Source organism: Miniopterus natalensis, chromosome 14 (genome assembly GCF_054644295.1).
Source record: "Miniopterus natalensis isolate mMinNat1 chromosome 14, mMinNat1.hap1, whole genome shotgun sequence".
In the NCBI taxonomy this organism is placed as follows: Eukaryota; Metazoa; Chordata; class Mammalia; order Chiroptera; family Miniopteridae; genus Miniopterus; species Miniopterus natalensis.
The window spans coordinates 43,953,023-43,980,841 of record NC_142094.1 but is presented as its reverse complement, the minus strand read 5'-3'; the positions used below and the strand labels follow the sequence as shown (position 1 = coordinate 43,980,841).

The following is a 27,819-nucleotide window of genomic DNA, read 5'->3' as shown; positions in this document are numbered from 1 at the left end:
TTAAGATCCAGCCAGCTGTGGAATACTGAGCAGGACAAGTGTTCCCTGGAGCCCCTACTTTGCAGTTTGTGTGTGTCTTGTGTCTGTGGTTGTCCAGCTCCTCAGCCCACCCCATCCTCTGACCCCAGCTACACAGTTGGTATTCTCCAGAGTTTGAGCTGGCAATTAAGAGGCTCCCCCGAAGAGGTCTTTCCCATCATCTTTCCCTGAAAACTCAGGAAGTTCTTTCTGATGATATCTAGTTACATCCAACTGCCTTAAAAAAAAAAAAAAAGAGGCGACGGGGAGGGGAAAAGGCACAGTGTCAGGGATGGCTATACCCCGGGTCTTGGGCCAAAACTAGGGACAATTCTGCTGAGGAAACCAGACAGTTCCTGTAATAGGGGTGGTAGGGAGAGAAGAGTCATCATCAGTATTGAGCAATGGGGGTGGGGGTGCAGCAAGGAGGTTGAAGGATTGGGAAAGGGGAGGAATGGTCAGTCTTTAGAGGCTGGCAGAGGCCTGGGGCTGGTGGAGCTACCAGTCATCCCCTTCCCAGGGGCCTGTCTGGCCAGAGTTGAAAGTGGCTGTTACCACGCCCCTCATTAACCCCAGTAGCGCCAGACTAGCAGCGGCAGTGCTTTTATGGGAGACGCGATGCCAAATGTGCTCCCTCCTCCCTCCCTTCTTCCCTCCCTCCCCTTTTCTGCCCCCTCTCTCCAGCAGTCAACATCTTGCTGCTTTTGAGGCTAGGGGACCCTGGTGGGTGGTGGGAGCTACAGTGAGAAACAAGGCTGGAAGAGGGAGCAGTGATCTCCCTTTTCTCCATGTTTTGGTACTGCCTCAAGTCCTTAGGAGAGAGGAGAGGGCAGGACTTTCTACTTTGGACTGTGACTCCTGAGGGCAGGGACAGTCTCTGGGTCCTCAGCATCCTTCAAGGGGACTAGCCCTGAAAAGGGGATCATCCTTGCTGTTTGGGGATGGGTGAACTCATTCTTGAGGGGAACTCTTTCCCTCATGACCCACTGGGGGGGTTTTGGGAAGGAGATGGCTGTGGGCTTCCCCACAGGGTAGCACCAGGAAGCTGAGGCAGCAGGAACAGAAAGAGGAAGCTGAGGCCTTGCTGGGTCCTGGAGTTCAGATGTCCTGTCTTAAATGAGAAGCCCTGCCAACATGGGAGTGAAGGCACTGGCGGTAAGAATGGCCTGCAGTGCGTCCAGGATCTGAGCTCAGGTCGATTCTCACCCAGAACACTTTCTTTCCACCCCCACTCCCTAATCCAGCCCGGCTCTGCGGTCCTAAGACCCAGACCCTGTAAACCTACCCTAGTCTTGGGGAGACATCTCTGTTAAGGGAATGCTAAGGGGACAGATAGGGTGGGGAAGTCAGAACCTGAGTGGATTGGATGACAGGCCTTGAATCAGGACTGTACACGAAGGGGAAGAGGCACTGGGATTTGGGAAGGGGTCACGGTTCTGTGGAAGGGCAGGAGAGACAAGGAGAGCAGGAAAAAGCTATAGAATTTGAAGGCGGAGACTTTGTGGCGAAGACAGGAGGTGAATGGGAAGACACTGGATAGTACTGCGACTCCACCCACTGGCCGGACCTCCAAGTTCCACTCCTTCCTCCCCGCAACAAAAATGGCCGCTGCGGGAGCCCCGCCAAAGCCCTGACACAAAGGAAAATGGGAGCAGAAGCCACGCCCACGTGTGGGCATCTGCCCTTCTCAAAAATGGTTACCGCGGAGCTTCTGGATGCGAGCCGCTCTGGGCCCCGCCTTTGATCTCGTTGGTGGGGCTGGGGATGAGAGCTGCACCGCGCGGGAGAAGTCGCCGGCGCCGCCCGACGGAGCAGGTGATTTCCCCTCCAGCCGCCAGCCCGGGGCGAGGAGAGGCGCAGAGAGCGTTGACCCAGGGTACCTATCCTGTGTGTTCCCCCATGGTACCTCCCGGGCCCCCGTTTCTGATTCTTGCCCTGGCCTGTATCAAGGCACACCCCAGCTTGCTCAGGCCTCCCGCGTCACGTGTCCCCGCAGGGCCGCAACCGCATCCCCATGCTCTCGGGCCCACGATTCTGGACCCTTTCGGATACCCCGCTAGCCAGTTTAGGGAGCTCCTGCTTCAGGGGTCGGCCATCATTGCGGTCCCACTTCCTGTGCTGCCCCCTCCATCCGTTTGTGTTCCCGCCTGACTTTGGATGCCGGAATATCTTGTACCCATCAGTGCCCTTGGCGCCTTTAAGACCTGATTCGGGGTGAGGGGACAATGATGTCCTCTAGAACCTGCCTTAGGGAACTAGGGCCCCAGGGCCGGGCTTCATAGGTGCTGGGAAAGCAGTGAATACCTCCATACTAGACCCTCTGAGTGCCACAGGATTTCTTCCACACTGGTTACCACATGGCCTTCTGTTCTCCCTCCACCTTGAGCACCTCCCCACCCAAAGGGAACTGTACTCCTTCCCCCAGGTACTCCTCCCAGGCTGTTTGCCCAGAGGGTCTGTATGGATCATCTGGAGAGCCCAGGCCTGTGCCTGGTTCTGGGGATGCTCTCAGGCCAGCTGGGGGCAGTGAGGACGGGGCCTTCAGGGTTGGCTGCTGGGAGGAAATGAATCCTGCACAACGAGAGGTAGAGGGAGATGTTATAAGTGGGGAGAATGGTGTGAGCAAAGATTGTGAGGTAGGCAAGAGGGCCCACCCAGCAGGGGAGGAGGATTTACAACAGTGAGGGTTCTGGAGCCATATTGCCTGGGTATAAATCTGCTCGCTGTGTGACCATGGACAAGTTACTTAACTTGTCAGTTCCCTATTTCCTTTTGGGTAAAATGGGAGAAAATGATAATATTGGTATCTATATTTTAGGGTTATTGTGAGGATTAGGTAAATTAATACATGTAAAGTGCATAGAGCAATCCCTAGCTTATTGTAAGCAGTCAGTAAATGCTAACTATTATTACTATTATCAAAGGTGTTTAAATAGGACTCATGGCAGGACAAGAGCCACATTTCATTTTTGCCATTAACCAGAGAGTCTTGATTTAGAGCCCCCAGGAGTAATGGGTTTCTGTGGGCTACATCCAGAATTTGAAAAATCTTATGGAAATCATGTTCTTACCCTGGAGAATGCTGGCTGCCCAGGCTGCAACTTCCCAGGGACTGTGGAGAGAAATGTTAGGAGAAGCCTCTGGGCAGGAAAGAAGTGAGGAAGGCTAGGGGGATGGAGAAGGGTGAAAGAAAGAAGTGCAAACTTTGAAGGCTGGGTAGAGTTTAGGCAGCTCAAAAACAGGAGGAGGGAGGATGTTTCCTTAGGAGACAAGGTAGTCCGAAAGTTCAGAGGAGGAAGACATTGGGCATGCTGAGGAGTTTCCCAATAACAACTCCCTGGCCCTCAGACCTTGGTTAGAAACCTAGAGGCATCAGGCACATTCCTTAAAGCTTCTTCCCTAGAAATTGGGCTTTCATTCAGCATCCATGGGCATTTGTCCCTGCAGAGGTTGCCAGGCAACTGTCAGCAACCATGATTTGTTGTAACCCATGGTAGATGTGGTCTCTGAAGGTGGCTGACCTCTTGGGGAAGCTGCATGAGGTGATCTGGTATGCCTGGTCTGAGAAATTCGGCTCCTTCCCAGGGCCCATGCTAAGGTCTGGAGCAATGGGCAGGCATTGCCCTTAGGCTAGGGCTTCTCAGTCCTGCTGTCCAAAGTGACCCCTGTGCTGTCATAGCAACTCTGTGTTACACTCAGGGGACCAGGAAACTGATCATAGATGGTAGTCCTGTCTCAACCCACTGAGAAGTCTTGTTATCCTCCTATCCCCAGAGTAGCCCCTCGATTATACACTTAACTAGGTGACCTGAAATTAAGTCTTGACTACCACAGTCAAGCCAAGTGACTCTGGGCAAGTAATTAAACTCACTGAGCTTCCTTTTCTTCACCTGTAAAGCGGGCAGTAACTATTTATTGAGTATCTAGTTCACAGGACATACTGAGTGTACATTGATGAATAAGTGTAGTCCCTGTCCTCATGAAACAGTTGGAAGAAACATTAAACATTGCCCAAGTAGCTGTGAAAGGTGCTGGTAAGTGAGGAAAAGGCAGTCTGCAATGAGAGTGTATATACAGGGACCCAAACCAGTTCTAGAGGGTAAGGGACAATGTCCCTTGAGGAAGGGAATTTAAAACTGAGACCTGAAGGAATTAGACAAGTGAAGGGGTGGAGGTGGAAGGTTGCCTAGGTAGAGGAGACAGTTCATAGAAAGGCTTTTGCCACCAAAGAGCTTGAGTGTTGGCAAGTTGAAAGAAAGCCAGAGTGGACATGAGTGCGATCCCGGGAGGATGTGGTGCATAGTGAGGCTAGAGAGAGGTAGGCAGGGGTGTGGCCCTGAATCAAAGGCCACAAAAAGAATCTGGATTTATCTGAAGGGAAGTGGGAAGTTACTGATAGATTTCAAGCAGGAAAAACATTTTTTTGTAATGGTCACACAACTGATTTTTGTGGAGAATAGGTTATTGGGTGAAAGATGGTAGTGGGGAGAAGTGTGAGGAAGCTCTTGCAGTTAAGAGATGGAGCAGAGTGGAAGTAGAAATGCAGAGAAGTAGATGTGTTGAGAGATACATTGTCAGGGCTTGGTGACTGATTGGATCTGGAAAGGTTGTCAAAGATAATTCCCATGCTTGTGACAGGAACAGCCCGGTGTGTGGACATGCATTTACTGAAGACAGCTTTGGAGGAGTAAAAGACTTGGGTGTGCCACAGAAGATACTGGTCTAGAGGATTGGACATTTGGGATTTGGTGACATGGAGTTGGTACATAAAGATGTGGGCCTAGATGAGATCTTCCAGAGAGAGAGGGTACAGAGTAAGAAGAAAGGAGGAACAACTTTGAGCCTGAGCTTTGCTGTCACATTTACAGGGTAGCAGAGAGAGGACTCTGGGAAGAAATGGCCAGAGAGGTAGAAGGAAAACAGGAGAGTGTGATGCCTTAGAAACCAACATTAATACTGCTTGGAAGGGCACACATCCTTTTTTTTTTTTTTTTAATTAAAAAAAATTTTTTTTTAAAAATATATCTTTATTGGTTTCAGAGAGAGGAAGGGAGAGGGAGAGGAAGAGATAGAAACATTAATGATGAGAGAGTTGTCATTGATCGGCTGCCTCCTGCACACCCCAGACTGGGAATCGAGCCTACAACCTAGGCAAGTGCCCTGACCGGGAATCGAACCTCCATCTCCTAGATCCTAGGTCGATGCTTAACTGCTGAGCCACACCCTTTCTTTTTACTTTGTAAATCAAAATCAAGCAATATTGGCAAGCTCATATGGTTCAATCTAATTAGAGCAAAACCTGAAAAAGTAACTAATGACCTAGCCTAAGAAATGTTGGTAGAGATATTGGAGCAGAAGCCAGACAACTTGGGGAGAAGTGGATAGAATGGAGACGAATAAGGGAGTAGAATGGACAGGACTTGGTATTGATTGAGTGCAGCAGGTGGGGTTGAGAGAGGGAGAAATCAAGGGTAATCCCCAAGTTTCAGGGTTGGCAACTGAGTGAATGAGTGTTTGTATCAGCTGGTGAAACAGGAGAAGGTGCATATTTGGAGAGGGAATGTATATTGGGAGAATATAGTGAGTTTGGAGTAGGTAGAATTTAAGGTGCCTCTGAGTCTTCTGAGTGGGACGGAGAGCTGACATTTGGACCTATGGGTCTGGAGCCATTCATTACCATCTATGTGTTCCTGACTCCCAAATACAGACTTGGGAGACATATGTAGGTGGGAATGAAATAAGTAAATAAGTATTTATTGAGCACGTACTATGTGCAGGCCTTTTTCTAGGTGTTGGGGTTATACCAATGAATAAGACAAAGTCCTCCCTCCTCCCTCTTCTTGGAACTTACATTCTATGGGGGAGGACAGACAATAGGCAAATAAACATAAAATAACATTACGATGTAATAAAAGCTATATAGAAAATAAAGCAGGGTAAGGGATTAGGGAGTATGAGGAATACTTATTTTGGTAGGTTAGTCAGGGAATGTTTCTCTGAAGAGGCAACATTTGAGCAGAGCCCTGGAGGAGGTGAGGGAATGAGCCATGTGGATATCTGGAGGAGATAGGAAGAAGCCCAGCAAGTTTGAGGAACAGCAAGGAGGCTGGTCAGGTGGGAGTGGAGGGAGTGAGGAAGGAATGGGGAGGTTGGAGGGGTAGATCTTTAGGGCTCCATAGGCCTTTGAAAGGAAGATGGAAAGTCCTTTGTAGATAGTCCCAAGCTACTAGAAGGGCAAGGATTAGTCAGGAAGAGAATTCATGGAAGACTACCCCTTCTATCTAGGCCCTGGAGCCAGAAAAGCCCCTTTGTGCCAGAACGTGGGTGGCCATTCTTGGGGGGTGGGGAGGATTGTGTCCTTAAGCTTGCTCCTTAGGGGGCTGGACAATGGGCCCCTTGTGGTTAGACTTGGGGGTAAGTGGCCCTCTCAGTGATAGGATTCCTCAACCAGAAGGCATGTGACCTCAAGACCTTGGTTTCTTACTAGAGGGTCTGTGCCTGCTGCTGGGGAATGGGGTGGGGAGATGGAGAGAGGTCAGAGGGAGGGGTGAGGGGAACTGTCACTTTGGAAGCCTTCTCCTAACACAGTACCCTGCCCTGTCTCAGGCTGGAGGAGGTGGAGAGATGGGCAGGGAGAGGGCTATGGCTCTGCTTGAGGGAGTGAGGGAGGGCTGGAGAGCTGGAAGCTATGAGCAACATTAACAAATGGTTTCCACAGCAGGGCAGGAGGGAGGAGCTGACCGCCCCTGGGCCTAGTGGGTAGGGGCAGGCAGGAGAGGGCCTGATAAACCTACATCTGTGTCCCTTCAGAAGAGGAGAGAGAATGGAGCTGGAGAGGATTGTCAGTGCAGCCCTCCTTGCCTTTGTCCAGACGCACCTCCCAGAGGCTGACCTCAGGTAGAAGCAGCTCTCCTAGAAGGATCACGCTAGGGCTAGGGTTGGAGCTGCCTGGCAGTATCTGGGCCATGGCCAATGGAAAGACTGGGATGGGATCACAGCCCTATTCCGGAGGTGGGGGAGGGCTGATTATGATTTGCTGTATGGCCTTCTTATCCTGTCCGTCACCATTGTTGGACAAATGGGAAACCAAAGCTCTAAGGGAGGGTGGAATAGTCTCTGGCCTTAAGGCTTGAGGTCTGGCTCATGGACACCATGAAGGCAAGGGCTGGAGCCTTAGGCTAGATGGGAGTGCTGGAAGTATCCAATGTTTTACCCACTGCTTGTCCTGTCCCCTTCTTGCAGCGGCTTGGATGAGGTCATCTTCTCCTATGTTCTCGGGGTCCTGGAGGATTTGGGCCCCTCAGGCCCGTCAGATGAGAACTTTGATATGGAGGCCTTCACTGAGATGATGGAGGCCTATGTGCCTGGCTTTGCCCACATCCCAAGGTGGGGCCTGCGTGGGACCAAGAGGAGGGGTGCTAGCTGATTGTGGAGGGTGGGCAGAGTTGTCTTCTTACCATCCTCCTTGTTTTTTCAGGGGTACAGTAGGGGACATGATGCAGAAGCTCTCAGGGCAGTTGAGTGGTGCCAGGAACAAAGGTGAGTCTGGGGATCAGGCACTTGGATGGTTTATAACCCTCATCCTCAAAGCTCTGGCAAACCTGGTGCTCTCTCTGCCTCTTTAAGAGAACCTGCAACCACAGAATTCTGAGGTCCAGTGTCAGGTGCCCATCTCTCCAGAGCCCCTGCAGCGACCTGAAAAGCTCAAAGAAGAGACTAGGGCTTCTCCTGCTACTGGGGACACCCAAGATGAGGTTGGTAGAGGAGGGTACTAATGAGGGAGCTAGGGGACAGAAAAGGAGGAAGTACTGCCTTTTGTCAACATTTATGCCCACAGGCAGCCAGTGCTGAGGAGGAGCTGCTGCCAGGGGTGGATGTACTCCTGGAGGTGTTCCCTACCTGTTCGGTGGAGCAGGCCCAGTGGGTCCTGGCCAAAGCTCGGGGGGACTTGGAAGAAGCTGTGCAGATGCTGGTAGAGGGGAAGGAGGAGGGGCCTCCAGCCTGGGATAGCCCCAACCAGGTATCCTCTGCTGTATGCCCCCTAACCCATGTAGCCCCAGCTACATTGCACCTTAGTGTAAAGCCCCCACCCCTGTCCTATCACCATATGCTTCTCTTACTGGTGACCTAGTAAGAGGCTTTCCCCTCTGTAGGACTTGCCCAGGCGCCTCAGAAGCCCCCAAAAGGATGAGCTGAAGTCCTTCATCCTGCAGAAGTGAGTCTGGGCTGGGCTGGGCTCTTAAACGGTTTTCCCAGGGTGGCAGGAGCTTCAACCAGCCAGTTTTCCGCAGGTATATGATGGTGGATAGCGCAGAGGATCAGAAGATTCACAGGCCCATGGCTCCCAAGGAGGTGAGAGAGTTGGGGCTGCCAGGGGTGTGGAATGGGTGGGACTGTCTCCTGGCTTCTGCTATTCACTAATTGCCTGACAGGCCCCCAAGAAGCTGATCCGATACATCGACAACCAGGTAGTGAGCACCAAGGGGGAGCGATTCAAAGATGTGCGGAACCCTGAGGCCGAGGAGATGAAGGCTACATACATCAACCTCAAGCCAGCCAGAAAATACCGCTTCCACTGAGGCATTCGCCAGATTCTGCTAGAGCCTTCTAGATCAGATCCCAGAGGGATGCAGGAGCCCTACACCACCAGAGGGCCCATCCTAATCCTGACCCCCTCTCTACATCTTCTCTTACCTCCTTGCCCCACCATGTTAACCTCTTGGAGCTGCCCATGGGCACAGTAAAGGTGGCCCCAAGAAGATGAGTGTATTCTGGTCATTTATGCCCCAGAACTGGGGTGCTGGGGGACTGTGTCTGCCTGACCTTCTCTTCCAGCCTCACATCCCCTTTCTCCAACAGGGCAGCGCCAGGCAGGAGGGGGTAAAAAACTTTATTTGAAGCTCCAGAGTGGGGTAGGACATTGTCCTCTTACTAGAGGCCCCCATAGTCCAATTTCCTACAGTTCATAGTCAGGCCCGGACACACAGTCCAGCTGTGCCCCATCAGTGGGTGGGTCAGACTTGCAGGTTGACAAAGGGTGCAAAGCCTGCCATGTCCTGCAGCAGCACCAGGGCCTGATGCAGCGGTGGTTCCACGTCGATGTCCACACCGCGCTTCCGCAAGCGGCTCAGGCTGGGCTCAGCCACATGGTGGCAGTGCCGCACTCGGAGTGAACGCAGCGCTGGGCAGTATTCCGCCAAAGTCCTGAGGGATGAGTGGAGTGAGGCTGAGGGCGTGAAACCCCTACACCCATAGTGGGGGAAGCCAGCAGAGCCCCTATGTATCTCACTATCTTGGGGCATACTTTTTTCTTCTATACACAAGGGAAGGGGTCTGGATCGGGGTCATATGCTTAATGCCTCCAGTGAACCGGAGACTTCCTGTCTCTTAAAAGCGTTACTGCTCCTCAGCACCTCTGGTTGAAGAAAAGCCAGGAATCTGACTAGGTGAAAACTGCCAATGTGTAAATAAATACTGGTTCAACAAAGTTTCTAAACTGTGGGCTTTCTGGTCTAGGCAATCCTAGAGGCCTTTCCTGTTCAGGATGAGGGTGCTGTGGTAACAGGAATATCCAGAAACCCCAGTTCTATCTTTGACTACTGTCTACCTCTACCCCCAGAGGCTAAGTGCTTGCCCTCCTCCCATCCCACCAGCCCCAGGCCCATGCACCTGACACCGTCACTTCCGACGCGGAGGCAGCCAGTTAGGTCAAGGTGCTCGAGTTCCGGGCAGTTCCGAGCCAACTCCTGGACCGCAACATCCCCCACATTGGCGTTGACCGCCAGAGAGAGGCTGCGGAGCCCTGCGCCGCGTCTCTGCGCCAGGTACACGATGGCCTCATCCTTGAGCTGACGGCAGGCGGTGAGGTCCAGCTCCTCAAGGGCCGGACAGCGGTCCGCGAGACCGCGCAACGCCAGCCCGTCTACCCAGTCACAATGCGCAAGGGATAAGCGCTGCAGGCGGGGGCAGCCCTCGGCCAGCGCTCCCAGCGTGCGGCGGCTCAGTTGTCCGCAACCGGCCAGCGCCACACTCCGCAGCTGCGGATTCCGCGCCAGCACCGGCACCAGATCCTCGTCCGACAGCCATTCGTGACAAGGTGCCAGCGCCAGCTCCTGCAGCCTCTCGGCGTCCCGCAGCAGCCAGACCAATGCAGCCCGCGGGATCTGCGGACCAACCTGCGGGCGGGGAGGCACCTCGACTCTCAGCTGGTGCTGGGGACGGGGCGGGCGCTGTCTATCCGCCCCAGATGAGTTCTTTCCTGGCAGTAGCCTGCCCTCTGGGGCTTGCCACCTGCCCTCCCAGGAGAGACCCCACGCGCACTCTGAGTTGATACCCAGTACTCGCCCTTTGAGAGTACTTCCCGCTTGGTGGATCGTTCCCCCGGCATTCCAGGAAGGGCAAGAAAGTCCGGAACCGTAAACAGAGGGACTGGGGGCTGGGCTGGAGGCGGGGCGGGGCGGGGGGCGGCACCGAGACCCGAGCAGGGCTCCGGCCTCCGGCTCACCTGAGCAGCGTCAAAGCAGCGCAGCCCAGCCAGGTGCAGCTGCACTAGGGCCCGAAAGGCACGGCTGACGCGCTGCAGCTGGAGCAGCTGGCACAGGGGAACCCGGTTCAGGACGTGTGGGAGCAGCACGTCTTCCCAAGGCAGGTCCAGGAGCCTATGGGTAAAGGGCGTTGGCAGCGGTGTCCCCGGACCGCTGTTACCTGCGAGTCCGCCTCCGTTATGCTCCTGCGCCCTGGCTCCTAGGATTGGCCTCCAGGCCGGGTCCCGGGTCAACTCCCCTCCCCCAGGTCCTTCCTCACTCTCTCGGCCCCTCGGGTGCTAGGTACCTGACGATTCCGGGCTCTTGCTCCCCTCCGGACGGCTCCATCTGTGGCTCCTTCGGCTGTCTACTGCGCGTGCGCAGTACGGTCTTCTCGCTTTGGCTTTGGAGCAGCTGCGGTGAACCCGCCTTCTTGGGCTGTAGTGACAGACTGATTCAATCGAGTGCCGTCTCACTGAGGAGCCTATCTGAAAGCGTTCCGGAAGGATCCCGAAACTGCGGCTACTGAAGACAGAACAGACCGGTGTTGTAACGTTAGATCTCGCCTTCTCCGCTACAGGGCTCGAGATCCGAGTCTAAAGAAGGCAATGATGCAGCAGAGACTGGCTTCTTTTATTGTCTTGGGCCAGTGCATGGTTCTTAGAGAAGTGTGATGGGAGGAGCAAGCAAGGCCAAAACGCAGAAGGGGCGGAGCCAGAACTCCAAGGTTCTGGGCTTGCCTTCTGCCTTCTGTCGCTTTTAGGGACTTTGAAAAATGGGAAGAAACTAGGCTCTTACTGTCTGGCAAGCAGTAGGTGCTCGATAATTGTTGAATGAATTGAATGGGCGAAGCTAGAATTTTTCTTCCATCAAACAAACTTGCCCAAGCCTCCCATTCCTGGTTAATTGTGAAGTACAGAGCTATCCAACCCCTTCCACTCCCGGACAATTTGCAACGGGTTTACACCTTGGGGGAGAGATGTAGGGCGCATTAAGAATGTTACGTCTCGCCCTGCCGGGCGTGGCTCAGCGGTTGAGCATGGACCTAGGATCCAGGAGATCAAGGGAGGTTCGATTCCCGGTCAGGGCATATGCCCGGGGTTGCGGGCTTGATCCCCAGTCGGGGGTGTGCAGGAGGCAGCCGGTCAATGACAACTCTCTCATCGTTGATGTTTCTATCTCCCCCTCTCCCTTCCTCTCTCTCTCCCTCTCCCTAAAACCAATAAAGATATATATATAAAGACTACATCTCCAGCCGAGAGTCCCTTTCTTTCCCTAGGAGCTCTAGAGTCCTGAGAAAAATGCGTGCTCAGCTCAGCTCAGCCCTCCAGGAATACTGCTTCTCGGTTGGTCTGAGGGTTTCGCTGTGGAGTCCGGGTCTGAGCTGCCCTAGCGCAGTGACGCCCTTGAGCTCTGGGCCCAGACTCTGGGCCACCCTCTCACCACATCCCCACATTCCCAGGTCTTAGTTCCAGGGTCCACTCCGGGGAACCCCCCTGGAGCAGTGCTTTCCCCATCACCCATTGGTGGTAAAAGTGTAAAGGACTCCGAGAGCTGCTGGTGTCTGAACGCTGCCCCCCCCCCCCCCAGCAGGGTTGCCCTCTCGGTGCAACAGATTCACCTGCCTCTTTATAACGAAAACTGCTTCCCATCCATTATTCGGGCACCTCTGCAAGGTGGGCAGGTCTGTGCTGTCATTCCACTGTAAACAAGAGACAAAGGCCCTGGGGAGGAAGCGCCTTGTCCAGGGTCAAGCGAGTCAGGATAGAGAACTAAGGCATCCTGGGTTTCCCAGAATTCTTTCCACATCCCTTCATCTCCCAAAGCAGCGAGAAGAGAGAAGCCAGCAGCGGGGAAGGACCAAAGAGGATCAGCTTGGGTGAGGGACTTGCTTCTTCTTCCTCAGCCTGCTTGGGGAGGGGACAGCTGGAAGGATCCACCTCTGCTAAGATAGAGGCTCGTGGGCGCGCAGCACCTCCGGCCGCGCGCCTTCTCCCGCTCCCCGCTTTGTTAGCGCCTCTGCGCCTGCGCAGTGCGACAAATCCGGCGCTGTCCCCTTCAGCACCACGCGGAGCCGGCGCCGCCCCTCCCCGCGGTGAGCCCCGCGCGTCCCCGCCTCGCACGTCCTCGCGGCCCCCGACCACCCAAACAGACCCCTTCCTCCTTCCGTGGTCACCATCTGCCTACCCTGGCTTTCCCTAGAAGAGCAGTTGCCATAGTAATTCTAGCGGCGCTTCCTTAAAAATAGATGGGTCTCCTTTTACCTTGGCCAAGGGCACAAGGGTTGCCTGTCCCCCACTACCTTCAGCCCCGCCGTCATCCCGTCTAACCTCTTACCCTTAGACGGCCACCTAACTCGGGCATCAAGGAAGTCTTCCTGAAGTCTGGTTAATATCCCTCCTACTGCATCCCGGGCGAATGGTCAGGGTTGTGTCTCCTGGGTCCGAGACTCAGAACCCGGGAGGGTTTGAGACTGTGTACCCTAAGTCTCTCTTCCATAAATTGATGGTCTCCTGGATTTAGGGGCGGGTCCAGCCTACACCCATACCGTGTGCTTGGCGCCGCCGCGTTCTCGTGGGGGCGGGAACGCGTGTGGCATGTAACAGGTCATGTGGCAACCTCCTAGGTACACGAGTGGGGTCTGGAGTGGGACACGCGTGTGAAGCTGGGTCCTGCGTGTGGCTCAGGGGGCAGTGGGCGGGAGGAACGTGGACACGATTGGGGTGGGACACGTGAGGGTTGGGGAAGAGAACCAGGGGTTCCATATGCCCTCCCCCTCGTCAGGGGCGGGTCTCAGGTTGGCGGGAGACCCAGCGGGGCCCTAAGAACTAACAGCGAGAGGGGCGGGCAACCTCCTGGGCTCAGCGCCCTGGGAGAAGGCGGGGGTTGTGGGGGTGGGGTGGGATTAGCTCCGCCGGAGCCACGCGTAGGGGGGAGGAGGAGGGACTGAGAGGCGGGCGGGCCTGGAGAAAGCGGGAGCAAGCGGGAGCCGCGCTGCCTTCACAGCTGAGCTGGGCCCAGCCTCTACCCTCCCTCTCCTCGGCCCCAGCTCCAGGCCAGCTGCGGTAAGTACTGAGGCGGCTGGAGTCCGGGCTGCACTGGGGATTTGCTGGGCCTCAATTGAGCTTCAGGAACCTGACAAGCAGGGTTGCTGCTCCTGACCTCTGCCTCTACTCTGCATTGCCACCAGAGGCCCCTTTACCCCTGTATGGTCCCTCCTGGGCTGGACGAGATCTGTCACCCTTGGGGGGAGAAAGGAAAGAGAGGGGTCTGGTGCAGCCTCCCCCTCCAGAGACCAGTGACTGGTGGGGGTTGGGAGAGAGGGTGTGTGTCCCTGCTTAAGTACGGTGTGAGTGTGTATCTGTATTTGTGTGCAATTGTGATCGGTAGGTCTCTGTATCTGATATGCCTGTGTGTCTGTGAGCATTGGAGAATGATGGTCCCTGTGTGTATATTTGGGTATCTCTTTGTGTGTTCCTGTTTGATGACAGTGTGTGTGTAAAACAAGAATGTGCCTTTCCATTACACACATATTTGTTATGACTGTAGAGTATGTGAGGGTGTGTCTTTGAGCAATGTGTATGTGTGCCTGTATCTGTGTGTGCTGGAAGGTGTAGCCTATTAATGTGTTTAACTATATATTGACTTATTTGTCCTTAAGTATGTGTGTATGCATGAGTGTGTGTACCTGTATTAAGGACAAAAATGTCCCTTTCCCATTCATCACGTATGTATTAGGAGTAGCAGCTTCTGTTCAGACCTTTTCCCTCCCCTTCACCCTATGCCTCTCAGCTCCTTATGGTCCCTATATAATCCTCCTTCTCCAATTCTTCTTTCCTCTCCTTCCAGGGGGCCTGAATTGGGGCCTCCATAAGAGGAACTGTGGGCACTCATGGCTGCATGATAGTGATGGCTGGCTGACACTCCTGGTCCAGAGGGTGGGGCGCCTGCTCTCCCCTCCCCCCCACCAGAAGTAGCTCCAAAATGCCACAGGGACTCTGGGCTCACTCCGCTTCTGAAATAGCTTCCTCTCTCTTCCCAAGGTGATACTCAGGGTCCCCAGGTTGAAGGAGAGAATCCAGTCGCCTTTTGGGGGAAACAATCTTTTCTCCTCAGGCCTCCATGGAAGTAGCCTAAGCAGGAGGCCCGATCACCCCTAGGGGAGGGATCAATGATGCCATATTCCCAGGTTGGCCCAAGCCCCTGGTGCTCAGTGGCCCCAGACAGCTTTTCCCTCCCTGTTTCTCCTGCCCATCCAACTCCCTGGCAGTTCACCCCCTGCTCCCCTTCCTCTCTTGCAGGCCTGTCTGAAGAGCATGCTGCCCCCTCACTCCCCGCCTGGCCTCGCCATCCCTGCCCCCCCAGCCTGACCCCCGGCCCCAGCATGGCCCAGGGTGCCATGCGCTTCTGCTCAGAAGGCGACTGTGCCATCTCCCCACCACGATGCCCACGCCGATGGCTCCCAGAAGGCCCAGTGCCCCAGAGTCCCCCAGCCAGCATGTATGGCAGCACAGGCTCCCTGCTACGGCGAGTGGCAGGTCCAGGTCCCCAAGGCCGGGAGCTGGGACGTGTGACAGCACCCTGTACACCCCTGCGTGGCTCCCCTTCACCCCGTGTTGCTCCCTCACCCTGGGCACCCTCTTCACCCACTGGGCAGCCTCCACCAGGGGCCCGGAGCTCCGTGGTCATATTCCGCTTTGTGGAGAAGGCCAGCGTGAGGCCACTGAATGGGCTACCTGCTCCCGGAGGCTTGAGTCGGAGCTGGGACCTGGGTGGAGTCTCTCCTCCCAGGCCCACTCCAGCTCCTGGGCCGGGCTCCAACCGGAAGTTGCGGCTGGAAGCATCCACTTCAGACCCACTCCCAGCCGGAGGAGGCTCAGCTCTGCCTGGCGGCCAGGGCCTTTTACAGGGGCCACCAGCCCAACCTCAGGTTGGGGCAGATGGCCTTTATTCCTCTCTTCCCAATGGGCTGGGGGGGCCCTCTGAGCACCTGGCCACACTATTCCGAGGACCTGCTGACACTGGACTCCTGAACCAGGTATGCGACCTCCCTTGGTCTCCCTGGAATCCCAGAGTCCCAGTGAAGGGGGCAAGACTTGAATCTGTGGCAGTTTTGGCCCCATGGGTTATTCATTGAATCCTTCAATCCTATTCTAAGCCTGTCTCTCTCTTGTCCTCTGTGCTTGTCCCTCTGTCTCTGTACCTCCATCTCTGTTCCTGTGTGTTTTTCTTTGTGCTTCTATCCCATGTCCTCTTGTCTTTGCATATCTGGCTTTATCTCTGGGTGTTTGTGTCTATCTCTCCCTCCTTGGCTTAGGGGGACACCTGGTCCTCACCCCGGGAAGTCTCCTCTCATGCCCAGAGGATCGCTCGAGCCAAATGGGAATTCTTCTATGGCTCCTTGGCACCCCCCAGCTCAGGTAAGGCCTGGGGCTAAAGCAAGGGGAACAGGACAGGTCCTCCACAGCAGCTGAGGCATAGGAGGAAGCCTTCCTTTAAACCTCCCCCAACCCTTTCCTGGGCTCCTGAGTCAGATAGTGCTTCTTCAGGCCTATATCCTTCCACCTGTGTTAGGATGGAGGGGTTAGGGGGTGGTGGCTGGGTTGGGCACCTGCAGCAAGCTAGGTGGTGGAAGGAGGGGATGGCAGGATATCAAGGATCAGTCCTTGGAGTAGAAAAGAGACTGATCTCCCTCAGGCCCCTCAAAATTGTCTGACAAGAACTTGATTTGAAATGAGCCCCACCGGTACCAGGCTGAGTTTGTAGCAGGAATGGTGGCTAGAGAGCGAAAGAATTTCTTGCCAATGTGAGACAGTGGGGCTGAGTTCCTTTCTAGAACAGAGTCAGGACAGGAAGCTGGCCTGGATAACCTCCTGACCCGATGCCTGTGCATACTGCAGGTGCTAAGCCCCCAGAGCAGGCCCCCCCATCTCCACCTGGGGTGGGTTCAGGGCAGGGCTCTGGGGTGGCTGTGGGGCAGGCAGCCAAGTACTCCGAGACCGACCTGGACACGGTGCCCCTGAGGTGCTACCGAGAGACCAACATCGATGAAGTTCTGGCTGAGCGGGAGGAGGCTGACTCGGCCATCGAGAGTCAGCCCAGCTCCGAGGGCCTGCCTGGCTCTGTCCGCCTGCCTGCCCCCTGGCCCTGCCCGGGCCTCGGCCTCCGTCTGGGCCTGAGCAGCGGCGGCGAGGAGGAGGCCGAGGATGAGGCAGGTGGGGAAGAGGATGCTGACGATGAGGTGTTTGAGGCCTCTGAGGGCGCCCGGTGAGTGGGGGGGGGGGGTAGGGAGGGGGAGGGGGGAGGAAAGCAGATTTTTCCCTCCCACGGGCCCAAGGCAGAGCTGGGGTAAAGGGACTAGAACAGAGACGGGCTGGGGGGGTGCGCAAGGACCAAGCTGGTGGTGCCAACAGGGCAGTGTGGCAGGAGATTCTGAACAGATCCCTGAGGCCTGGCAGAGTACTGGGGATGTGGGGGAATCAGCAAGAACCCGGGAGGAGGGGGGCAGCCAGGATGGAGGAGGAAAGGGGTTCTAGTGAAGAAAGGGGCTGAGGAGATGCCAGAGGCCAGAATGAAGCCTGGGGGTGTGAGAGCATCAACCCAGATCCTGGATCTTGGTGGACAGTGGGGAGTGTGGGTGTGGGGGCTTTCCTCTCCGTCTCACACCCCACTGCAGCTTGAGCCTCATCTTCTTCTGAGATGTTGCCAGAAATAGAAATGGGATGGCAGGAGAGGAGAGGATCAGGGAGGCGGAGGAGAAAGGGAGATTAGCAGGGGGGAGAGAAGGAGGGGATTGGGTGCTGGGGGTGCATAGGGATGGTGTGCCCCAGGGCCCTGAATAGCTTGGAGAACCTGTGGTGGGGTGCCCCTATCCAAATGGCTTTTTAAGGGGGTTGGGGGACTGTGAAAGTAGGTGATAATCCCCTCCATAGAGTCAGCATGAAAGTTCAATGAAATGCTACCTGAGAGTTGTCCTATAGGTCCCTGATCAGAGATTTTCCCTGCCCCTGCAGGACAGGCACCCGGATGCCTCACCTGGGGCCTCTCAAGTCACCTGTGCCCTTTCTACCTGGGATCAGCCCCTCGGCTGATGGGCCTGACTCTTTCAGTTGTGTGTTCGAAGCCATCTTGGAGTCACACCGGGCCAAGGGCACCTCCTACACCAGCCTTGCCTCACTGGAGGCCCTGGCCTCACCTGGCCCAACCCAGAGCCCTTTCTTTACCTTTGAGCTGCCTCCCCAATCGCCCACCCCCCGGCCTGATCCCCCTGCTCCTGCCCCACTTGCCCCTCTTGAACTGGATTCTGGTACAAGCTCTGCTGCTGATGGGCCTTGGACACAGAGAGGGGAAGAAGAAGAGGCAGAGGCTGCAGCCAAGCAGGCCTCAGGGAGGGAGCCCCCTAGTCCCTGCCGCTCAGAGGACAGCTTTGGGCTGGGGACAGCACCCCTAGGCAGGTGAGTGATTCCTTTGGTTTCTCAGACCTAAGGCCACCAGAGCTCTAGGAACAGCTGTTCCAAGGGACAGAGCCTAAGTGTGAAGATGTAGTTTATATTTCTGACCCCTGATAGGGGTGGTTAGGGAATGCAGATGCCCTGTTTTCCCACTTGGAGGCCTTTCCATTGACTGGGAGGGGGAGCCCCTTACAGCCCTCCCCCTTGGTCTCAGATCCGGTGACTCGAGAAACCATGATTCAGAATTGAAGGATGCCCTCCAGGAGGGCCCTTCCCTCCCCAGACAGAGCCTGGAACCTGCCTAGAATTCTTGTGACCTTACGTGCCCATCCAGCCTGGAGGCTTCTCCCAAAGATGCAGCCATCAGCCTCTCCCATTGCCACCTCCCCCTCCAATCAGGAGTCTCTCACCCTTCTCCAGGAAGTCCATTCATCAGTCTAACCTTTCTGCTCTCCCCTCTGCCAGCTACCCTCTCAGTCATGGAAGCCATGGCAACAGGAGGGGGTGGCCAGGGATACAGGGTTGCCTAGCAACCAGGAGTTTCCGGCCTCTGTCTCTGGGTGACAGGTGGCTTTGCAAGTAGAGCAGCTGGGGTGGGAAGGGAAGGAGAGGAGGAGACAGGAGATGAGGGGGAGCACTTTGACCCACAGTCCCCTCTATCCCAGAACCTGCTTCTTTGTGTATAGAAGGACGAAGGAGGAGTCTCCTCTCCTTAAAAGGTGGGAGGAGGAAAGACATAGGAGGGGGAAGTTGTCTCTGTTGCCCTCAAATCTTTCACCATCTACTGTTCCTCCCTGACAGCTTATCTATGGTACCCTTACCCATATTCTTAGAGATAGAAGACTGTACTGAGTAGGACCAGTGTGCTGATAAGGAATCTATGTGTAACAGCAAACTTAGGGAGCTTTGGGGAAGCAGCCAGAATTCCCACAGCAGCAAAATGGATGTGGGTTAGACTTGAGGCAGAACTTCCAGAGAGAGGCGGTTATGATGGAGGGAACCTGTACAATCCCCTCTGGGGAAAAGAAAATGTCTTCCCCATGTCCCAGTCTCCCCTTCTCTGCCATCTGGTCTGGAGGCAGAGGAAGGATCTGGATGGCCCCTGAGAGCCTGCCCTACCTCTGAGCTGGTGTTCTACCCTGGCAGCGAACCACCCTTGAGCCAGCTGATATCTGACTCAGACTCAGAGCTGGACAGCACAGAGCGGCTAGCTCTGGGAAGCACGGACACCTTGTCTAATGGGCAAAAAGCAGACCTGGAGGCTGCGCAGCGCCTAGCTAAGAGGCTATACCGACTAGACGGCTTCAGGAAGGCTGATGTGGCCCGGCACCTGGGCAAGAAGTAAAGCCACTGGGCTGGGAATGAGAAGGGGGGAAGAGGGATGCATCCTGTGGGCAGCACCTCCACATCCCCTCTATCTAATGCCCCCAGGCTTCTAGGTAACCCCCACCTGGCCCCTTCCCACTCCCCTTGAGATTCTACCTGTCTCTCTGCTCTGCCCACAGCAATGACTTCAGCAAACTTGTGGCTGGAGAGTACCTCAAGTTCTTTGTCTTCACGGGCATGACTCTGGACCAAGCTCTCAGGTGGGTGTTGAGCCCTCTGAGGGCAGCCCCAGCTCTCCAGGCCTGGTGTGCAGGGCCTCAGCTATGCCCCCTCTGAGCTCCTGCACCTCCCCTAAGCTGCCCTGACATCACCCTTCCCAAGAGCCAGGGCTACCTGGTAAGGGGACCTTGGGTGGGGGTGACATGCTCCTTCCCTCCTCCCCAGGGTGTTTCTGAAGGAGCTGGCCTTAATGGGTGAGACCCAGGAACGGGAGCGCGTGCTGGCCCACTTCTCCCAGAGATACTTCCAGTGCAATCCTGGAGCTCTGTCCTCAGAGGGTGAGGAGGCCAGGGGCAGGGCTTTCCCGGCTGGGCACTGAGGCAGATGGGCACTGTGTGTGTGCATAGGTGCATGAGTATGTGTGCAGGAATGAGTAAGAGCCCCTGGGAGGTGGCGGAGGCTGAATGTCAACTCTACCCTAGACGGCGCACACACGCTGACCTGCGCCCTCATGCTACTGAACACCGATCTCCATGGCCACGTGAGTGCGGTCTGGCGGGAAGGAGCCCAGAAAATAGACCCTGTCCAGAGACTTCAAGGCCCAGAAGGCCCAGGGTCACCCAGGTTCACAGTCCTCTGTTCCCTCCCTTAGAACATCGGAAAGCGCATGACCTGCGGAGACTTCATCGGGAACCTGGAGGGCCTCAACGAAGGCGGCGACTTCCCCAGGGAGCTGCTCAAGGTGGGGGGCGGGCGGGCACAGGTAGCTGGAGGGGAGGGACAAGGGAACTGTTGGCTGGCGTCGGCGGAAGGTGAGGTGAGGGCCCCTGCCCCGGGACCTGGGCTCGGGCGACTCAGCCTGGGTCCCGCCCCTTCCCCGGAGCCTCACTGGCAGGCTCTCCGGGACATGCGCACTGACGTGTAGTCCCGGCCGCGCATCGCGCGGGGGGAGGGGAGGCGGCTCTGAAAACCGCGTGATGTGGCGACCCTGGACCCTGCATTTGTCTTCATCCTGTGTCCACTGAAGATGGGAAGGGCCCCTGCGTGGCGCGGGAGGCACACAGGCATACCGCTTCCCTCTTCCGCCGCCACTCCCCTGCCCCAGAGTTTACAGTCACGAAGGCCATCCCACAGGAGGCAGCGGGGCCTGAGAGGGACAAAGGCCTCTCCAAGCTCTGGCGGAGAGTTAGCGCCAACTGGAACTAGATACTGTGCTTCTGGTTCCTTGGTGGGCAGCCCAGAGCCCAGGCCCCTTGCGGGGTTAGTTCCCCTGGGGCTGGTAGGATGGGAGGCGGAGGGGCATCCAGTCCGTGGGTTCACTCCTCCAGTGAAGTTTCACCCAGGGAGGCCTGGGCTCACTTGAAACCCCCAGATTTGGCAAGGGTCTCTGGGCCACCGCATAAATGTGTCTGCATAGGTGTGTCCTTGGGTTTGTCTGTGAACTTGGGCTGTGCTGGATTTCTGAGTTTGGGAACGTATCTGAGTGGGGGTATCCATTGGGAATTGGGGGTATGCTTGAGTTGAGTTGTATATGTATGATTTCGGGCATCGGTGAAGCAATGGGTTTTGTCTGATTTGGGGTATGTTTGTGCTTTGGTGCTTATGATTTAGAGTGTGTGTCTGAGTTGGGGCGTAGGTTGTGTGCTATGTGGTTGGGGTGTACATCTATGAATTGACCCCGATTTATGACATGTGGCCGTGAGTAGAGGGGTGCATGCTTGTGAGTTAATGACTAAATTTCGAGGTGTGCATCTGAATTTGTAGTGCCCATGAGTTGGGGTGAATGTGAATTGGTGCATCTGGTTAGTTGAGGTGTGTGTCTAAACTGGGGAGTGTGAACTTGAGTTGGGGTACACACAAGGGCGTTTGAGGTTATCTGCGAGTCGGTGAGTTGGGTGAGGCCAGTGCGATTCCAGGGCTGCCTCTATCCTGCGCTGCCGTCTGGCTTCATGGCAGATCAGTAAAAAAGGGCCTCCAGGAGGCATTCCGACCTCTCTCCTCACCGCCCCCTTCCTTCCCAATCCCGACGAGCAGGGAGGGAGCTCTAGACCCTCCAGGGTCCGCCCACCTTCCCAGCCCCGGGCTTGGGGGCTCCCAGCGCCTCCCCCACCGCCCCTAGAGCACCCCGCCCCGGCGCAGGTGCTCCTCACTGGCCTCCCTCGGCCCCTCCCCCGTGGCGGCGCGCCGCTGGGGGGGCCACCCTCTCAGTCCGACGCCTCCATTTTGCGCGGTCCCCGCCCCAGCCCTCGCCCTCCCCTGGCTGTCGGCGCCCCCTCCCGCTCGCAGAGCTGCAGAGCCGACATCGCCGGCGCCGCGCGGTCCTGCGTCCGCGGGAGCCGGGCCGGGCCCGCGCGCCGGCTGTCGGGGGAGCCGTCCGCGGGCCGCTCGGGCCGAGGGCGGGCGGGGGTATGGCCCGGGGCCGCGGCGCGCCGGCCCCGCCAGCATGATCGGCGTCAACAGCATCCACAGCAGCGCCGGGCGGCTGCGCTCGCGCTCGCTGTGCTCCGTGCGCTACGGGCGCACCCACCGCGGCGCCGAGACCTTGTGCTACGGCTGGCCGCAGCGCTCGCGCAGCCTCAAGCCGGTGCTCTACACCGACCTGGTGGTCAGCCGCCTGCAGAGCCGCAAGAAGAAAAAGGCGGTGAGGGCGTTGGGGCTGTGGCCCACGCCATGCTGGGGGGCGACCGCGGGGGTTGCCAGGGCGGCGCGGCTGAGGGGGCGGCTGGAGGGAGGCACCTGAGGCAGCACGAGCAGAAGGGGACATTGGTGGGAATGAGGGGGGAGCCCAGCAGGGTTGGCGCCCAGGGGTAGCCAGGGGTGGGCAAAGACTGGAGGAGGAAGAGCACAGACCCGCCGCTCAAGGTGGGCATCTCGAACTAAAGGGCCTTTGGGTCTTTTAGGTGGGAGCGTGACTTGGCGCTCACGGATGGGGTTTAGAACTTTGGAAGGAAGATGTGATTGGGGGCCAAATGGGGCAGGGGATGAACTGGAAGGCTGGAGACAGGGATGGCAGGTTGGATATCGGTGGCCACTTCAGGGTCCTGGCCAGAGAGTTGGAGAGTGAGGGTTTAGAGTCCAAGCTATGCTGGGTTTGGGTTGGGTGTGTGCTGGGAAGCTATGTGTGCCTAAGCCTGGGCTGTGCCGTGTGTAGGGTGGATGCCGTGGGGTGTACTCAACCCTGGACAGGGTGTGCTCATGTGGGCTGTTTGGCATGGAGGTGGGCAGTGAGAGAGTCAGAAGTATTGGTGTGTTGGGGGTGGGCTGTGTCCCGTCACAGAGAAGGTGTCGACGTCACCACTGCACCCAGCTCACACGCAGACAGCATCGCACCACACACTTAGCCCAACAGGCACATGCTGGGGACACACCCACTCAGACAGGCTGTCAGAAGCACCCCCACAGTGGGAGGCCCTAGTGTGGACCCATGTTGCAGGCCACTCCCAAGAAGAGGGGTCTCCTGCGCTACTCCTGGAGCCTGTTCTGTCCTCTGACCACCCAAAGACCCCAACAGGTCCTCCAGGCCAACTATATTGAGAGAAAGTGACTAGTTTAGGAATTCACAGGGAGTTTGGGGTGTGCAGAGTTTGGAAGCTAAAACAACTGCCTTTTAAACGAATGTTCACTCTCTAGTAACATGAAGTGTGGGAGTGGGCTGGGGGCTGGACCACCCTGGCATTTGGCTTGGTGGGGGAGTCTGGGTTGAGGGAAGGTTTCAACTCCTGGGGTTGGGAGCCATCAGAATATGTTCTCACTAGCCAAGGAAAGAAGTGGCGGTGAATTCCCATTCCCGGGACTCAGTTTCCCCATATGCTCTGTGTGGTTTTAACCTGTGGAACAGGTCCAAGGCACAGGTTTGGGAAAAGGCGAGCTTCTTGGGATGCTCTTTTCCATTTCCTCCAGAGCTGTGCTTCTCCCACTTAGGATCTGAGCAGGATGATCTCTTAACAATAACAACAGTAAAGATAATATTAGCAGTTGCCATTTATTGTGCATCAGTCATATGCACTATGTTCTTCCCTGTGGATACTTGCTTAAAGTCATGCAGCTAAAGTGGCAGAGCTGGGCCCCGGTCCTAGTACTCTGTTCCAGAGCCTATGTTTTTGGTAATTACACCCTGCTGCCCTCTCCCTCAGTTCTCTCTTCTCCCCCAGGTTGGGAGGGAGGGCTCTGAGCTCTGGCATCGGGGTACATAGTGCACCTTCCCCCAAGATCGACCCACACTGCCCTGATTTGTTTTTCCCTCCTCAGGCCTTGTACAGCTCCATCAAGAATGAAAAATTGCAATGGGCCATGTGAGTCCTGGGGCTGTGCGGTGGGGGTGGGGATGTGGGGGTGGGGAAGGGTCTGCCTGGAGAGGTGGAGAGAGCTGAGGTGGGCCCTGTGAGTCTTGGGGCTGTAGGGCCGGGGCAGTGGGTGAGGCATGAGAGGCAGTGAAGGGCCTCACTTCCTTCTTTGGAGATGCTTGCCTGGACTTGGAGTTCTGTGTCTTGTCTCTAGCTGGGTTGTTATGACAAGCTGGGTTGGGGTAAGTGGCCACTGTCAGCTTGCCTGGGAGGAGAAGGAAAGAACGGGAGGTCCCTTGGCAACCCTTGTGGGAAAGCAGAAGTCTCTGGAGGTAGGACCTTGGGCAATAGCATGAAAGTCCCCTCTTGGGTCCTAGGGAGCCCAAAGTGTTACAGAACAAGGAACCACATTGTGCACTCTTACAGCCCCAGTGGAAACAGAGACTCAGAGTAAGTCTTGGAAGAGTCCAGTCTGAGAGAGAAGGTCCCATTTTAGCCTTGTCTGATGATAGAGTCCTCATCTAAACAGTCAATAAATCACTCATATTTTCTGGTATCTGCTGAGAGTCCAGTCACTGCTCAGTTTAGCTGGGAGCTCCCAGTAGGTGGGAGAGAGACCTCAGGTGGCAGAGCTCAGGATTGGGGTGCAGAGAAAGGTCAGGGAAAGCTTCTTGGAGGATTAGGACTTAGGGGCAAGCCTTGAAAGAGGGGAAACGTTTGGGAAGAGAAAGGGAGAAGTTGATATTTGGGAGGCAAATATGTGGTGGCTGAAATGAGTATGGGGTGGAGAGACCAAGAGGAGGCAGGCCTGATTGGAGAGTGGAAGAAGGAGAATGTTGGCAGAAATGTATTATAGCTCCATGTGCGAGGCAATAGGGAGCTTGCAGGTTCTTGAGCATGGAGTGACCAGACAGAATCAGACTTTTCAGATGATATCTGACAGCCTGCAGAGAGGGATGTACTAGGGGACCACTAAGAAGCAGCAGCGTCTGCCACCACTTAGCCAACAAGCTGTGAGCTGGTGCTGGGTGTGGTTGAGCCAGCTGAGTCAGACATGTGTCTGTCCTAGTAGAGAAGGGCGTGAGGTTTGTGTGTGAGGTTTGTGTGTGTGTGCGTGCAGAAATGGAGAGGATGGGGTTGGTTACACGTGAGGGGAGGAAGGGACTGACACGGCCCTACCCTTGGGGCTCTGATCTGAGGGAGAAGCCATGCTGCCTCAGGGAGCCCTGATCTGAGTGGGGAGACACAGCTGACCTGGTCTGAGGTGGGAGCCATGGTTCCAGATGCTTCAGGTTGAGGGGAGCCACACCCTTTGAGAGTAGCAGTTCCCCCACCCTCCATCACTACAAACACTGGAAGGGCTTTCCTGGGTGGGCAAGGGCCAGGATTGAAAGGGGGGGTGTATGGCTTCATGGCCAGCCCCCTATGAGGTGATCACACCTGCAGAGACGAGGAGGAGCTGAGACGCTCTCTGTCTGAGTTGGCCGACCCCAACCCCAAGGTCATCAAGAGGGTCAGCGGGGGCAGTGGCAGCGGCTCCAGCCCTTTCCTGGACCTGACTCCCGAGCCTGGGGCTACCGTCTACAAGCATGGGGCCCTGGTGCGAAAGGTGCACGCAGACCCTGACTGCAGGAAGAGTACGTGTCCTGGTGGAAGGGTCTGGGGGAATGGATGGGAGTCGGCCTGTCCCAGTCCTCCCGTGACCTATCTTCCTTCCCCCCAGCACCTCGGGGCAAGCGGGGCTGGAAGAGTTTCCACGGGATCCTCAAGGGCATGATCCTCTACCTGCAGAAGGTTCGGGGCCAGCCCAAGGGATGGGGGCTGATCTGGTTCTGGGGAATGTGGCTGGGCTGGGCCGGGCCAGGCTGGGACTGTGGCCAGGACAAGATGGGCACCCCCGCAGGAGGAGTACCAGCCTGGGAAGGCCCTATCGGAGGCAGAGCTTAAGAATGCCATCAGCATCCACCACGCGTTGGCCACTCGTGCCAACGACTACAGCAAGAGACCCCACGTCTTCTACCTACGCACAGCTGACTGGCGGGTCTTCCTCTTCCAGGCTCCGTGAGTGTCTTCCTCTTGCCCATCCCAGACCCCTTCTCTCCATTCCCAGCTTGCTCCCCTCCCTTGTTCCTGGATTCTTTCCTTCTCAGGCCGCATCCTGAGCCAGGACTAGCACTCCTGAATAGGAGCCCTGGGCCCAGGTCTCAAGTTGCTGTGCTATCTCCTCAGGAGCCTGGAGCAGATGCAGTCCTGGATCACTCGCATCAATGTGGTGGCTGCCATGTTCTCTGCACCCCCCTTCCCAGCTGCTGTCAGTTCCCAGAAAAAGTTCAGCCGCCCTCTGCTGCCCAGCGCTGCCACCCGCCTCTCCCAGGTAGTCCCAACTCTGTCCACGTGGCCAGTGGGATGGAGTAGGGCAGCCTCAGGCCAACTACAGTCAAGGCTGCTGACATGATATGTAGATGTCTACTGCACTAGGACACTGGTGGGGGTGGGGTGGGGCAAGTAGAGGCTGAGCTCCACTTGCCAAGCTGTGAATCCAGACACAGTACTTTGTTCATCCTAAGGAAGGGGCACCTTTTAAATAAACTTGCACAAAGGCACTGTGTATGCTAGAGTAACCCTGACCGTGCTTCCTCTGGCCTCTAGGAGGAGCAGGTGCGGACCCATGAGGCCAAGTTGAAGGCCATGGCAAGTGAGTTGCGGGAGCACAGGGCTGCCCTACTGGGTAGGAAGGCCCGTGGCAAGGAGGCTGAGGAGCAGCGGCAGAAGGAGGCCTACCTGGAGTTTGAGGTGAGCTACCGGGCACCTATCTCCATTAGCAGGACCTCTGTGTCCCAATATAGGCTCAGACTAGTGGTTATTGACTTCTGTACTCACTAGGGTATTGAAGTGAGATGTCTGTCAAGTGCTCAGTTTCCCAACTCTCTGAAGGCTCAAGAAACATTGGCTGTTAAAATTGGCAATCTTGAGAGCCCATAGAGGGTCATCAACCTACCAGGGGATCGTGTCACAGTCCTTGGGGGCTTCAGAAATGGGCAAGAACCTGCCATCTCCTAGCCTTCTTCGGTGTCCCTCCTTGGTCCAGATGGGGTAGAGATGGGGTGGGATGGGCAGAGGGTGGAGAGTCGGCTCACAGCCCCTGCCCCTCTGCCTCAGAAATCCCGCTATGGCACATATGCAGCGCTGCTTCGGGTCAAGCTGAAGGCTGGCAATGAAGAGCTGGACGAGGTAGAGGCAGCACTGGCCCAGGCTGGAAGCACGGAGGATGGAGTCCCCCCACCTCGCTCCGGTTCCTCCCTGCAGCCCAGTATCTCCAGCCAGCCCCGGGCTCTGTGTCATGGCTCAGAGCCTCGGGTAGGGGCAGGCAGTGGGCATAGGAAGCCCTGAGCTGGGGATGAGAGTATGGTGGGGTGGTGCCCACTGGGCACCTGCATGACATGGCCCTGCCTGAGCCCGGGCCGGCCTCGGGCAACCCCTGAGGGCCCTTTGGCCTAGGGCCCTACCGCGCCGGACGCGGTGTCCGGGGCAGCGCAGGGCTAGGGCATGGGCCTCAGGAGCTGAGGCTTAGGGCTCCTCTGAGACCCCATTTTGTGATAATGTTTTGCACTTTTTCGTACTGGGGGCTGGGGCAGGAGGGGCCAGGGCCCCTGGACTTTTGATTTTTTTTGGGGGGGGAGGCCTGATAACGTTTCCGCTTTCTGCTGAGACCACCCCCACCCCTGACACCAGCAGTCCTCCATCCTGGGGCCTGGCTCAGACAGAGGCCAGGAGTTGGGGGTGAGCTGGTTTTCCTTCCTCCTTGAGGGCTCACCTTCTCTCTTTTCAGAGGTGGAGGAAGGGTGTCCATGCCCAGGCCCCTGTACACAGGCCGGGGACAGCATGGCCTTGCTTTCCCTCCTTCAGTGGGCCCCACCCTTTATACACCTCCGCCCCCATTAAAACTGCTCTGAACTTGCTGGCCGGACCCCTTTTCTCTCCAGTGCCTAGCTTGGGGCC

General features: G+C 56.5%; 3 protein-coding genes across 5 annotated transcripts; 2 read left to right on the top strand and 1 right to left on the bottom strand.

Moving 5' to 3' along the window:
• The first annotated feature begins 1,774 nt into the window (after nt 1-1,774).
• On the top strand, nt 1,775-8,777 carry CUEDC2 (CUE domain containing 2). Of its 3 annotated transcripts, none has more exons than XM_016220026.2 (9): nt 1,775-1,894; nt 6,832-6,915; nt 7,261-7,404; nt 7,496-7,557; nt 7,645-7,772; nt 7,856-8,038; nt 8,172-8,233; nt 8,310-8,370; nt 8,451-8,777. In XM_016220026.2, the coding sequence occupies exons 2-9, from the start codon at nt 6,842-6,844 to the stop codon at nt 8,595-8,597; spliced, it is 861 nt and encodes a 286-aa protein (XP_016075512.2). In that variant the 5' UTR covers nt 1,775-1,894; nt 6,832-6,841; the 3' UTR covers nt 8,598-8,777. The 3 variants fall into 3 exon arrangements, with proteins under 3 accessions (XP_016075512.2, XP_016075511.2, XP_016075513.2); XM_016220025.2 differs by having other exon boundaries at nt 6,829-6,915; XM_016220027.2 differs by lacking the exon at nt 1,775-1,894 and adding an exon at nt 4,551-4,780 and having other exon boundaries at nt 6,829-6,915.
• A 112-nt stretch (nt 8,778-8,889) lies between these two features.
• Nucleotides 8,890-10,892, bottom strand: FBXL15 (F-box and leucine rich repeat protein 15). The gene is made up of 4 exons (XM_016220029.2): nt 10,849-10,892; nt 10,523-10,676; nt 9,688-10,193; nt 8,890-9,222 (listed from the first exon to the last, which is right to left on the bottom strand). The coding sequence occupies exons 1-4, from the start codon at nt 10,887-10,889 to the stop codon at nt 9,033-9,035; spliced, it is 891 nt and encodes a 296-aa protein (XP_016075515.2). The 5' UTR covers nt 10,890-10,892; the 3' UTR covers nt 8,890-9,032.
• Nucleotides 10,893-14,925: 4,033 nt separating this feature from the next.
• Nucleotides 14,926-27,778, top strand: PSD (pleckstrin and Sec7 domain containing). The gene is made up of 16 exons (XM_087824533.1): nt 14,926-15,579; nt 15,859-15,961; nt 16,442-16,808; nt 17,555-17,995; nt 19,139-19,333; nt 19,498-19,578; nt 19,763-19,875; nt 20,020-20,078; nt 20,190-20,279; nt 23,786-23,829; nt 25,267-25,457; nt 25,544-25,614; nt 25,724-25,881; nt 26,050-26,194; nt 26,470-26,613; nt 26,980-27,778. The coding sequence occupies exons 1-16, from the start codon at nt 14,926-14,928 to the stop codon at nt 27,208-27,210; spliced, it is 3,087 nt and encodes a 1,028-aa protein (XP_087680659.1). The 3' UTR covers nt 27,211-27,778.
• Nucleotides 27,779-27,819: the final 41 nt, after the last annotated feature.